Source organism: Poromitra crassiceps, assembly GCF_964638095.1.
Source record: "Poromitra crassiceps genome assembly, chromosome: 13".
Classification (NCBI taxonomy): domain Eukaryota; kingdom Metazoa; phylum Chordata; class Actinopteri; order Beryciformes; family Melamphaidae; genus Poromitra; species Poromitra crassiceps.
The window spans coordinates 22237293-22249986 of record NC_139644.1 but is presented as its reverse complement, the minus strand read 5'-3'; the positions used below and the strand labels follow the sequence as shown (position 1 = coordinate 22249986).

At 46.1% G+C, this 12694-nt stretch overlaps 1 protein-coding gene across 1 annotated transcript in view; it reads left to right on the top strand.

The window, feature by feature from the left end:
* Positions 1-215: 215 nt before the first annotated feature.
* Positions 216-12694, top strand: part of LOC310787250 (caveolae-associated protein 1-like) — a 27356-nt gene continuing 14877 nt past the window's right edge. Inside the window, exon 1 of the mRNA XM_083648620.1 lies at positions 216-954. Within this exon, the coding sequence (XP_083504746.1) occupies positions 442-954 (513 nt within the window). The 5' untranslated portion in view covers positions 216-441. The remainder of the gene's footprint in view (positions 955-12694) is intronic.

The window sequence follows — 12694 nt, the reverse complement described above, 5'->3', positions numbered from 1 at the left end:
CAGCAGCAGCAAGGGATGGGGGGGGGGGCGGGGGCCGGGTGTAGGAAAGGAAAAGTTTGACTGGGTGGTTTCACAGAGAGGAGGCATTTGAGTCAGGGCACACATGCCTCAGCTGTGAGAGGCTCTGCTCCCTTTGGCTGGCCAGCATCCCAGAGTGGAGGCAGAGAGAGAGAGACACACACACAGAGAGAGAGAGAGAGAGAGAGAGAGAGAGAGAGAGACAGAGAGGGTCGAGCGTGAGGGACAGAGGGTGGAGAGAAAGTTTAAGTGTAAAGTAGACACGAAAGTGGCAAACAAGTAGTGGAGAAAGTTGTCTATTTAGACAAGGAAAGAGGATTTGGAAGCTAGCCTTGTGCAGCGTGGCTCCTGGTGGTTGTTTTTCAGCAGTGTATTTTTATCCCTAGTGAGCGGGCAAGCGCTGTGTGTTTGGAGCTGACAGCCATGACGGATTCAGGTGTGAAGCTGCAGCAGGCGACCTTAGCAGAGGTGCCATACGATGACGACGAGGTGGCCCTGGTGGCTGCCGCCTCCGAGCCGGCCGTAGACTACGACGACGACGACGACGACCCCGCCGAGGAGGTGGAGCTGGTGTTGGCCCCCGGCGCCGGAGGCAAGAGTGAGGCGCAGGTGAACGGGGTCATGGTCCTGTCCCTGCTAGACAAGATCATCGGGGTGGTGGACCAGATCCAGCAGACCCAGCACGGGCTGGAGGCCCGGCAGGAGTCCATGGAGAAGTCCGTGTCGGGCATCCAGGGGGAGCTGGCAAAGCTGAGCAAGAGCCACACGGGCACCGCCAACACCGTCAACAAGATGCTGGAGAAGGTGCGCAAGGTCAGTGTCAACGTCAAGACGGTGCGCAGCAGCCTGGAGAAGCAGGCGGGCCAGATCAAGAAGCTGGAGAGCAACGAAAATGAGCTGCTCAAGAGACGCAACTTCAAAGTCCTCATCTACCAGGTGAGCTGGGGCGGGGGGGGGGAGGAGTACTGAGGGGCGCAGCATGTGTATGAGTTTGTCCTGTTCACACGGTGGAATAATAGCAAGTAATCATCTACATCTGAGGATCTCATGATCACTGAAGCATGAAACTACACACTTTATTATTATTATTATTATTACATAGTAGTAGTAGTAGTAGTAGTAGTAGTAGTAGTATTTCATGTGTGGTTATTAACATGAGCATGCTACAAATACCCTGACGCTACATGTTGCATTCCCCACTTGGCAAAGGAAAGTTGGGAGGGAGTGTGAGATGCACCTGAAAGGCTGCGGCGGTGTCAGAGAAAGCTTGTGACATCATCTCAGCAGAGAGAGCTGCTCCTCACACTGTGGCATCAGCTCAGCAGAGAGAGCTGCTCCTCACACCGTGGCATGACTTGACCCTTCAGTGATGGAAGCAGGGTGCAGGCGGCTGGCCAAAAGCAACTGGCTCCTGGCTTTCCATGACATAAACGCCTGATTCACTTTTTCCCCAAGTTGAAGTCGTAACTGAGGCTTTTGTGTGTACGAGAACGTTTGCGTGTCATGTTGATGAAGAAACAGGACTGCTGTCTGTATTTGCAGTCAGTGCGGGGCGGGCGCTCGTCATTCATTCGCTTCATACAGTGAAGCAAGGAAAAGAGTGCGTCTGGAAGCGACCCCTCACCACCTATAGTATTGCATGGTTACCTAACAAGACTATATAAAGAAGCAGGAGCAGTGGGAGTAAATAACAATAAAGATATGGGGTCTATAAACATTGGCATGCTGGTGGACATGAGAGAGAGAGAGAGAGAGAGAGCCAACGCCCCACCAGACAGATAGTTGGCATCACTGGTGCTGTGTAAGAGGAAGATGTGTGTGTGTGTTTTTTATTGTGGTGCTTGGGCAATACTGCTACATTGTGCCCCCTCTGGCTGTAAAACTCACATTATCCTGCTGTGGATATACTGTGGAGATCGCTGATTTAGTGCTACTCGTAACTCACAGGCGTAACACTCTAGTCTACACTGACTCTAGTGCTGTAGTAAGAGGCAGCATGCAGCTGCAGGCTCAGCACTGACAACGCTTGGAAGACCAATATCAATGATTACACTCCAAATGAGTCATTATTACATCTTTTATTGATAAAACATGTGTTGCAGCACTGATTCTCTTTATTTCCAGCTTTCACATTGCATTCCATAACTTTTTCATGCTCTGTTTTTGCCATCCCGAGCAGAGAATGAAGCCTGTTCTTCAATCACACTACAGAGACTGACCACGCAAGCCCACTATATGAAGAGATATTTTATTATCAGTTTCTCACATTATAAATCATTCAAGCAACACTCATTTAGTCTAGCCTAGGGACTAGGAGTTTTATTTTTTTGTAAGAGATCATGTTCACAATGTGTATCTCCTAGATATGACACTGTGCAGCTTATAGCCCATGCTGCTTCATCTATTCTAAAGAGAGGATGTGCACCTCTCTCTGTGTACCCCTCTCTCTCTCTCTCTCTCTCTCTCTCTCTGTACCTCTCTCTGTGTACCTCTCTCTCTCTCTCTCTCTCTCTCTCTCTCTTTCTGTGTACCTCTCTCTCTCTCTCTCTCTCTCTCTCTCTCTGTACCTCTCTCTGTGTACCTCTCTCTCTCTCTCCCTGTACCTCTCTCTGTGTACCTCTCTCTGTGTGTACCTCTCTCTGTGTACCTCTCTCTCTCTCTCTGTGTACCTCTCTCTGTGTACCCCTCTCTCTCTCTCTCTGTACCTCTCTCTGTGTACCTCTCTCTCTCTCTCTGTGTACCTCTCTCTCTCTCTCTCTCTCTCTCTCTCTCTCTCTGTACCTCTCTCTCTGTGTACCTCTCTCTCTGTACCTCTCTCTCTCTGTACATCTCTCTCTGTGTACCGCTCTCTGTGTACCTCTCTCTCTGCGTACCTCTCTCTCTGCGTACCTCTCTCTCTGTGTACCTCTCTCTCTGTGTACCTCTCTCTGTGTACCTCTCTCTCTGCGTACCTCTCTCTCTGCGTACCTCTCTCTCTGTGTACCTCTCTCTCTGTGTACCTCTCTCTCTGTGTACCTCTCTCTGTGTACCTCTCTCTCTGTGTACCTCTCTCTCTGTGTACCTCTCTCTGTGTACCTCTCTCTCTGTGTACCTCTCTCTCTGCGTACCTCTCTCTCTGCGTACCTCTCTCTCTGTGTACCTCTCTCTCTGTGTACCTCTCTCTCTGCGTACCTCTCTCTCTGCGTACCTCTCTCTCTGCGTACCTCTCTCTCTGTGTACCTCTCTCTCTGTGTACCTCTCTCTCTGCGTACCTCTCTCTCTGCGTACCTCTCTCTCTGTGTACCTCTCTCTGTGTACCTCTCTCTCTGTGTACCTCTCTCTGTGTACCTCTCTCTCTGTGTACCTCTCTCTCTGTGTACCTCTCTCTCTGTGTACCTCTCTCTCTGTGTACCTCTCTCTGTGTACCTCTCTCTCTGTGTACCTCTCTCTCTGTGTACCTCTCTCTCTGTGTACCTCTCTCTCTGTGTACCTCTCTCTCTGTGTACCTCTCTCTGTGTACCTCTCTCTCTGTGTACCTCTCTCTCTGTGTACCTCTCTCTCTGCGTACCTCTCTCTCTGTGTACCTCTCTCTGTGTACCTCTCTCTCTGCGTACCTCTCTCTCTGTGTACCTCTCTCTCTGTGTACCTCTCTCTCTGCGTACCTCTCTCTCTGTGTACCTCTCTCTCTGTGTACCTCTCTCTCTGTGTACCTCTCTCTCTGTGTACCTCTCTCTCTGTGTACCTCTCTCTGTGTACCTCTCTCTCTGCGTACCTCTCTCTCTGTGTACCTCTCTCTCTGTGTACCTCTCTCTCTGCGTACCTCTCTCTCTGTGTACCTCTCTCTCTGTGTACCTTTCAAGTATTGCTCTGTGTGAAAAAGCATGTGAGCGGCACATTGATCCGTCTAACTAACTAGCACGGTGTATTTGAGTCTCTGTGTGCTGGTCTTTTTTTAGCATGCTGTAATAGCTTACGGCCTGCAGCGTGCGAGGCTGCGCCTCTGCTTTGCTTTATACTGGGTGTCAAGAGCGCTCGTACACTACCGGAATATCCTCAGTCATTAGACTGCAGACAAAATGACAGCACAAGGGCATGTGCATCATTTAATGACATCTGCTTCGTTTGCTTGATAGTTGGAACCCTTTGGGATTTTTGTTTTCTAAAGTAAAGCATTATATATGCTATTTTACAAATGTTTTCTTACCTTTGGTCAAAATATCACTGATGGCTCTTGCTCTCAAATGTATATTTTTGCCTATAGTTTTGCAGGCATGATTTGCAGAGTTGCGAGCCTGTCTTACTTGGGGGTCTGTGTTGGTAAGCGGGGCCTTATTTTCACATCCCGCCCCCCATGGAATGTCCACTCAGGCAGCAGGTTACACCATTGGCATTTAGCAGAAATCCAATCAGAGACTAGGGCTTAATAAATTACTCTTGTAAAGCAGGTGTCCCCTGCTGTTTGAGACACTGCACGCACCTGCTTTGATCCTCCACCTCTGTGTGTGCATCCATATGCCTGCAGTATGAGAGAGACGTTGAAGGGGTGACACTTGCGTCATCTCGGTTTTCATTATCTGCCTTAACTCATGTTTCATCCAAAACACACAGCACAGAACAGAAGTTCCCTCACAGTATCCACCACATATTCATTTGGCATACTTATCAGTCTTCCTCACACCCGTCCCACCTGTTTGTCATTGATACACTGTAGGCCTAGTTTAATTGCTTCTGCCCTGTGTGAATATAGTGTCGACATAATTTCCTGTATCTCCGATCTCAACTGCGATGCCCATATCACTGTGTAAATGTTGTGACTGTCATTCTTGCGACTTCAAAGTGGTTGTATGAACTGTGGCTTCCATGTTGCAGTAGCTGTGTTGGGTCCAAGGTCTATTTATTGCCAGAGGATGGCTGCATGGTGTCTGGTTTACTGTAAATGACTGAGAGAGAGAGAGAGAGAGACAGAGAGAGAGAGAGAGAGAGAGAGAGAGAGAGATAGGGTACAGGGTCCAGTCAAAAGACGTGCCAAAAGAAATGTGGGTCCAGCTCCAAGGTGTCGCTGGTCACTGATGGAACAGGGGAGACAGAGGGAGAATGAGAAGAGGCTGTGTTTGAGATCAGGCTAACAGGAAAGAGAGAGAGTGAAAGAGCCAATCACTGGTCAGAGCACGGCAAATCACCACTGGCCCTGAGTCAGGTTTCACCACTTTCCACTATATGTGTGTGTGTGTGTGTGTGTGTGTGTGTGTGTGTGTGTGTGTGTGTGTGTGTGTGTGCGTGCGTGCGTGCGTGCGTGCGTGCGTGCGTGCGTGCGTGCGTGTGTCTTTGCAGGCCTGCCGACAGGAAAGTCAGGCATTTTAACATAGGGTGAACGGGAGATTGACTCCTTTTGGAGCCAGCCTCAAGTGGCCATTCAAGGAACTACAGCTTTTAGTTTCACTTCCGCCGCTTCATATGTCCAAGCCCGAGCTTTCCCCCTCGCAATATACAGCCCTGTGTCTTTGTACTGATATTGGCTTCAACTGGAGGTGTTTTTCTCTCACGCACAGTCTGTAAACACCCAGAATAGCCACCTACAGTACTTGCATATTTCTAGCCTTGCGGAAAGACTTTGACAGTGATGCTTTATAATTAAACCTGAATCGATGGCAGCACGCATGATCCCCTAGCAACAGCAGGGTGTGGCAATGAAGACATGCACATCACATATCATATTTTACTATGCTGTATCTGTAATGTGCTCAACTATGCCTCCTCAGATTAGATCACAGAAGAGTCCACATACAGCCAAGCAACGCTAAGACAAAGGTGCTACTGTGGATTCCCCCATAGACTGAAATATGAACCGTTCCATCACACAACAGCAATGAAATCAGCAAAGAAGGCCAGCGTTATGAGCATAATCAGCAGCCTCCTTTTAGTTACCGTAATCAAAAAGTTTGGATGTGACAACCAAGACGTTTGGTCAATTAGTTGTTCTAAATAATGTTCAGTTTATGGTGGGTGGATGGATGGATGGATTATTTCCTGAAAAACTGTAGGCTATGATTGCGTATTTCTGGCATCAAAACACGTTATTCACATTATATATATAAGAGTAATGAGGGAAAAGTAATTTTACAACTTTTTCAATGTCAGTCATATAAGTTTCCTGACTGAGTGTCCCTGCAGCAGCTGAGGGTCTTACTGCTGCACATGGCAGAACCAGCCTGTCTGTCATCAGCAGCTCTGTGGACCACAGATGGCCATGATCCAAGGAGACACTGCTTTCCTTATTCTGCTTTCACTCGCTCCTTAATGTATCTTTTAATTTCTGCCCCGGTTGTATTTCATCCAATCTTCTAATCATCTGCTCTCCAAGGAGAATACAGAGGCTTTCTGACTGACGCCTCATCTTGGCTTCGCTGATGGTTGTTAATGTCACTCTTCTGTAGGTCTCTCTCTGTTTCTGCAGCAATTCTATATTTAAGCAATAAGCCACTCGGAGCCATGCTTTACTCTTAGAACAGCTAAGAGGCGTTAGCTGTTGTTAGGCACGAAGCAAAGCAGAGTAAAACCCTTTACTTAGCTTAGCTGTTGTTAGGCACGAAGCAAAGCAGAGTAAAACCCGCTTAGCTGTTCTAAAGTCCTTGTAAAAGCCCGGCCTTGAGTGGCTTAAATTGCTCTTAGAAAAGAGCAGTGTTTTATCGTTGTATTAAAATGTTCTATTTGTAGTCAGTGATAATGGAATCATCATAGTAATTACCTGCTATAGCACGAACTGTAGCTAAACAACATGGTTGCTAAGCGACACAAGTAGCCTACCGGTAGGTCAAAGGTGTGCTTTGATTGGGTATATTACAACGGCTCAGAATCTTTATCTGTTTAATAATGCAGATTATCTCCAGTCCTTAATTATGTGGATTCATCCAGTTTATGGGCTGTGATAGCACATGTCCATCAGAGTGTGAGAGTGTGTGAGAGTCTGGAACCTGGGTCTGTTTGGCAGCAGCTCAAGGCCAGTGACAGCCATGTGGTCTTCTCTATCAGAGAGAGAGAGAGAGAGAGAGAGAGAGAGAGAGAGAGAGAGAGAGAGAGAGAGAGGGATGAAAGCCTTCTCAGTTACACCCTGCCTTGCCCGCCCGGCCTTCAGCCTGGGCTTTCTTTAAGAACTTTATTTTACCTTGGCCAGACGACGTCATGTCTCGAACCCACTGCAGTCACACTGATCCAGCCCAGGCGCCTTGTGGCCACTTCAACATACTGCTTGTCTCCAAGGCATCAGATCTCAGCCTGAACTAAGTGGGTAGCTGTGAAGCACTTAGCCGAACCCTTGCAGCAGGCAAGTGAGGACGACCCAAAGTACTCGACCAGCAGCACCAAGTTAGTGTTGTGATTCATCCCGTTGGCATCTCTTTCCCCCCCTGGCTGCCAGTCGTGCCTGCCTGTTCTTCCTCCCCCCACCCCCTCCCTCCTTCTCAGCTTCCCCTCCCTTATCGCGCCCACCATCTACTTATCACATTCTTCATTTACTCTGACCTCTGATCCAGAACCAATCAAGGCCTGCTGCTTCTTCAACAACTCCTATACTGAACTGTACTATGTTGTTCTCCCAAGTAGTGTCTCCCACCCATCCACCCAACCACCCACCCGCACCCCTGCTACTCTCCTGCAGCACTCTCCTTTCTTGGAAAGATGTCTGGCAGGCTCTACATTTCACCGTTGCGTGTCAGCTACCAGGCCAAGTTCCAGCGCTTGGTGGCGTGTGAACGTCTGTGTGTGTGTGTGTGTGTGTGTGTGTGTGTGTGTGTGAGTAAATTTAAGCATTGTCTGCTATAGTCTTTCTCTACACTTCACATGTCTTCAGCATGAACACACCTTGATATATGGGAAATAAAGAGTTTTGAGATATGACTGCTGCACAACTTTCATGTCACTCCTTACCTTGCTTACCTCATGATAATGTCACATTTTATATAACGGGGTCATCCAACAATGTCATATATCTACATTTTGTCAATATTTATTAAAATACATAGGATTCTATGTTCAAACACATCAAATGTTTTGTAAGTGAAGGTCTTCAGATCACTCATGCCTTTGTCAGTAATTCATAGTGTGCTGTTCTTTTATGCCAACAATAATTTTGGCAAGAAACCGTTTGGAAGAGTGGGGGTCATTTTTTCAAATGGATCTAATTTTGTAATGGGACTTGTTATAGACTATCTTCTTCTGAGTGACATCTTCAACAGATCATCCCAATTTCTCTCTTAAGGAAAACCACTTCTTTCCTCTTTTCCTCTGTTGGCTTTAGTCTTTTTGCTTTTCCTTTTAGCCTGATCTCAAACCACAGGATCTCTTCATTCACCGTGCTTGCGTGCGTGCATGCATGCTTGCGTATGTGTGTGTCTCTCTCTGTTTCTCTCTCTCTCTCTCTCTCTCTCTCTCTCTCTCTCTCTCTCTCTCTCTCTCTCTCTCTCTCTCTCTCTCTCTCACTCAACCCAGAGCACAGAACACATTTATTAGTTTAGTTGCTCATACCTTTTTATTTGGGGAACGATTCAATCCTTTGTGCTGGCTTAGAATAGATCCTGCTGTCTTTGATCGATTCTCACTGACTGTGTCATCGTAGCAATACAAGTCTGTTCTAGTGTACCGGCTGGCATGCCTTGCTATTGTTCACCTTGTCCTTGCATGTTATTTAATTAGGTAGAGCACAGATACATTTGATATTTTGATATTATCTTTTTGTCAGCCCCGATGAAACACGTGGCATGATTGGATAGATGTAATTTTATATACACACATACTGTACATACATTGATGAGCTGCCATAGCCTCTAGACTGCAAGCTTTTTCAGATTGGAGTGTGCAACACTGTGGGTGGCCAGGCAGGTATGTGTGTAGAGGAGATATACGTGGATTTGCTGATAGTGTTATTCTAGTCTTTCCTCTCTCACTGCCATCAGGATACAGTATACTGTATGTGCAGTAGAAAAAGGATCCCTGCTACTCTCCATTCATCAAGCGACAGATCGCTGTATATTATTATTATTACCCTGTACTCAACATACTAGTTTGTTTCTTGGTCCTGCGAAGCTGCGGTACGTTATGTTAGTTGTGGGGTTTGCATCTGTAGCACCAGGCACCTGCAGTGGTTTTAGCATATGTGTGATTTACGTAGCCGAGCAGTGCATTCACCACAGTTGCACAGGGTGCATGTTGAAGGGAAATGTGGCTGAGGTGGCTTCAATGGGGAAACAGTCTCGTCTAGTCAGTGACACTGGTTTCTTTTCTTTTTTCTTTTTGATCAAGTCCCCCCCCCCCCCCCCCCCCTCCCATTTTCTGTACTTGGCCTATTCCCCCTGCTGTCTTGGTTGTTGCTCCACCCCCTCTGCCGACCTGGGGAGAATTGTAGACTAGCACATGCTTCCTCCGATACATGTGCAGTTGTCAGCCGCTTCTTTTCACCTGACAGCAAGGAGGTTCACCGGCGTGGGAGGATCAAACTATTCGGCCCAGTCCCACCCCTTCCGAACAGGTGCCCCAACTGACCACATGAGGCACTAGTGCAGCGATCAGAACTCATACCCCACTGGCTTCCCACCCGCAGGCACGGCCAATTGTGTCTGTAGTAGGAATGTCTGACCAAGCCGGAAGTAGCGCTGACGGGAATTGAACCCAGGATTCCGCATGACAATGGTCTATTTATTCCTGTTGCACATTAGCTAATACCGCTCTCATATCTGTGCGCGTGTGTGTGTGTGTGTGTGTGTGTGTGTGTGTGTGTCTGCATGAGTACAGTACAGTAGTTCTCACACCTGTTTCTCCAGGTGCACAAGAGGAGAGTTGCTCTTGAGTTGCTCTTATTAAAATTCATCACATTTCACGAGTCTCGACATCTGTTCTCAGCCCTGCGCTGCCTTCCTGTTCCACCGACCAGCCTCACCTCGCAGACTGGATCTGCCAGCTGGGGGACAGATCAGGGCACCCCTCGATCTGGACCGTTGATGGTCTCATCCAGCTTGTTGGACGGTCAACAGCAATGTGTCATCATCCTCATACCGTATCACTGCTCTGTGGAAGAAATGCCTATGCTCTATATGCAGTTTACTCCAGGGTTTGTAGGCACACCCTTCGTGCAAGAAGCCAAAATACAAAGTTTGCCAAATTGTCTGAGTTGGTATTAAAGGAAAACTGCTATGCTGCTTTGATTATAAATACCCATCCCCCGCAGCAATGGTATGGTGCAGTGTCTTGTTTCATTGAGTGGGTCTGAATTTAGCAATCAGCAGCACCAATTGATAGATTTGTGTGTGTGTGTGTGTGTGTGTGTGTGTGTGTGTGTGTGTGTGTGTGTGTGTGTGTGTGTGCGTGTGCGTGTGCATGTGCGTGCGCGTGCGTGTGCGCGCGTGTGTGTGTGTGTTTCTAGAAGAATGTGCATGTGTTTCAGCATGTAGTTGGGTACATGCTTCCTATGCTTCCTGGGCACTTCTATTGTTATAATTGTTTCCATTAACAATTGGAGAGAAAAAAGAAGATTCCAACAACAGCAGTTTGAAAGTGAATTACAGTATGTCAACAGGGATCACCTTGAAATAAAGACACCTTTTTCTCAGTGCCTTTTGTGTTTGTTAACACATAAAGTTACTGTTGATGAAGCATTATTGGCTGTTAATAGAAGTGAGACTTATTGTTCTAACAAGTTCAGTTTAAAAGTAACAGGTCCCAACAATGATGGGACTATTGTGCCAAATAATGCATTAGAGAGCAGGCGCTCTGCAGAAGCTGCACTCTGGAGTGCTTGGTAGTATTTGCCACTCGGTGTCCCTGGCACTGCCACTGGCACTGGCACTGGCACTGGCACTGGTACTGGTACTGTAACTGTGAGTTATAGGCTGTCAGTGAGACTTCACTAGGACACTGGGTGGATTAGATTCTGCTGCACATGGATGCTAAGAATGATTCAACTATGATAGAAATATGATGTTATCGTTGTAAGAGTCAGATTTGAGGAGTGGATCAAAGGCTTGATACTTTGCTTGTCTTTCAACATTTCAAACGTATTGTCCTAAAAAGGCAAACCGTATACTCTTTTCTTTTCTTTTTACAATAAGTACTTTAGTCATTACGAGTTTAGATGACAAATTAACAAAAATTAAACCCTCAAGTGCTATCAAACAATGTCAACAATACTTGTTGTTGGGGAGATGAACTTTGAAGTAGAGATTATAGTAACCAAGATTATCACCTTTTATCAGTATTATAGCGGTATTAAAATGGTATTAAAATGTGCTGAAAATGTTCGAAAAGTACTGATACACTTACTGAGATTGTTTCACCAAATTTTATATTGAAAACTCTGACCCAGAGGGAGACTGTTGCTAACTTTGGTTGATGATGTACAGTATCTAACATGCATTTTCAAAATGCTGTAATCAAACACGGTTTTAATGATAATTACAATTTAAAATGGTAATACTAGCCGTCAGGAATTTTCTCATGGTTTATCTTTAAACCGGTAATTGTTTCATCAAGTACATTTTCTTCATTTCACTGCTTTCGCAATTATTGCTTCTTCAGCTTTGTAGGCCGCGGCAGTTTAGATTTGTCCAAAGTACGTATGCATTTTGATCCTCTGTGCTATATTGTATAGCCTTTCAATGAGATATTTGATGAATTCTATCAGAGGTCCACGAGATGTGATCGATGCTGACCAGTGTGGTCAATCCCAAAACGGCCCAGTGGCTGACATAATTAGATGTCTTATGTTAGATCAAAGAAAAGCTGTGCACGTGACCGGCTGACATACTGTGATGTCTATGTTAGATCAAAGAAAAGCTGTGCACGTGACCAGCTGACAAAGACATCCAATAAAAGCCCCCAGATAAAGCCTGTCAGTTTTTCCATGAGTAATGTCCCAGACGAATTGTTCAGTGTCAGGTGAACAATAGCCCCAGTCAGAACAAAGCAAGGCAATATGGATGACTGGCTGCATGCCCTCCTCCCTGCTGTTGTTGGGCAGCACTTTTAGCTCATTCATCACTATATTGTGCAGCCCTGTACTTCCAGTGTGATAACTGCAGGCTGATACTGCTGGCAGGCTGATACTGCTGGCAGGCTGATACTGCTGGCAGGCTGATACTGCTGGCAGGCTGTTGCCCAAACTTGATCAACACAGCTCATCACCCTGTAATAAGATCATTGATGTTGTTCATAGTAAGGAGTAAGGATACTGTGAGGAATTACACACTTACATCATCATCATCATCTTCAACCACTTATCTGGGATTGAGTCGCGCAGTTCCAGCAGGCAGGCCCGGTTCTACGGGGGTGCAAAAGCATGCATTGCACCCTTATTTTAATTGTCTGCATGCTCAGTTGAAAAGTTTTTATTTATTTATTTATTTTTATTTTTTATAAATGCTACAGCTGCACACTTACTGTTTAAACTTGAATTATAGTTGTTGTTTTTTCTTTGTTCTTTGATGTGATTTTATGGCTTTTTGGCACCTATATGTAACCTTTTAAGGTTGAGATAATTGTATTATCATTATATGGTCCAAATATTTCAGTAAAGCACTTGAAACACTTGAAATATTCTTGCTTGGGTGGTATCATTCTACTTGAAATGATGGTCAAATGCATTATTTTTAGTAAAATAACATGTCAAATTTTTGACATGTTATTCGGCCGGGCATCTGCACCCCTTCCTATC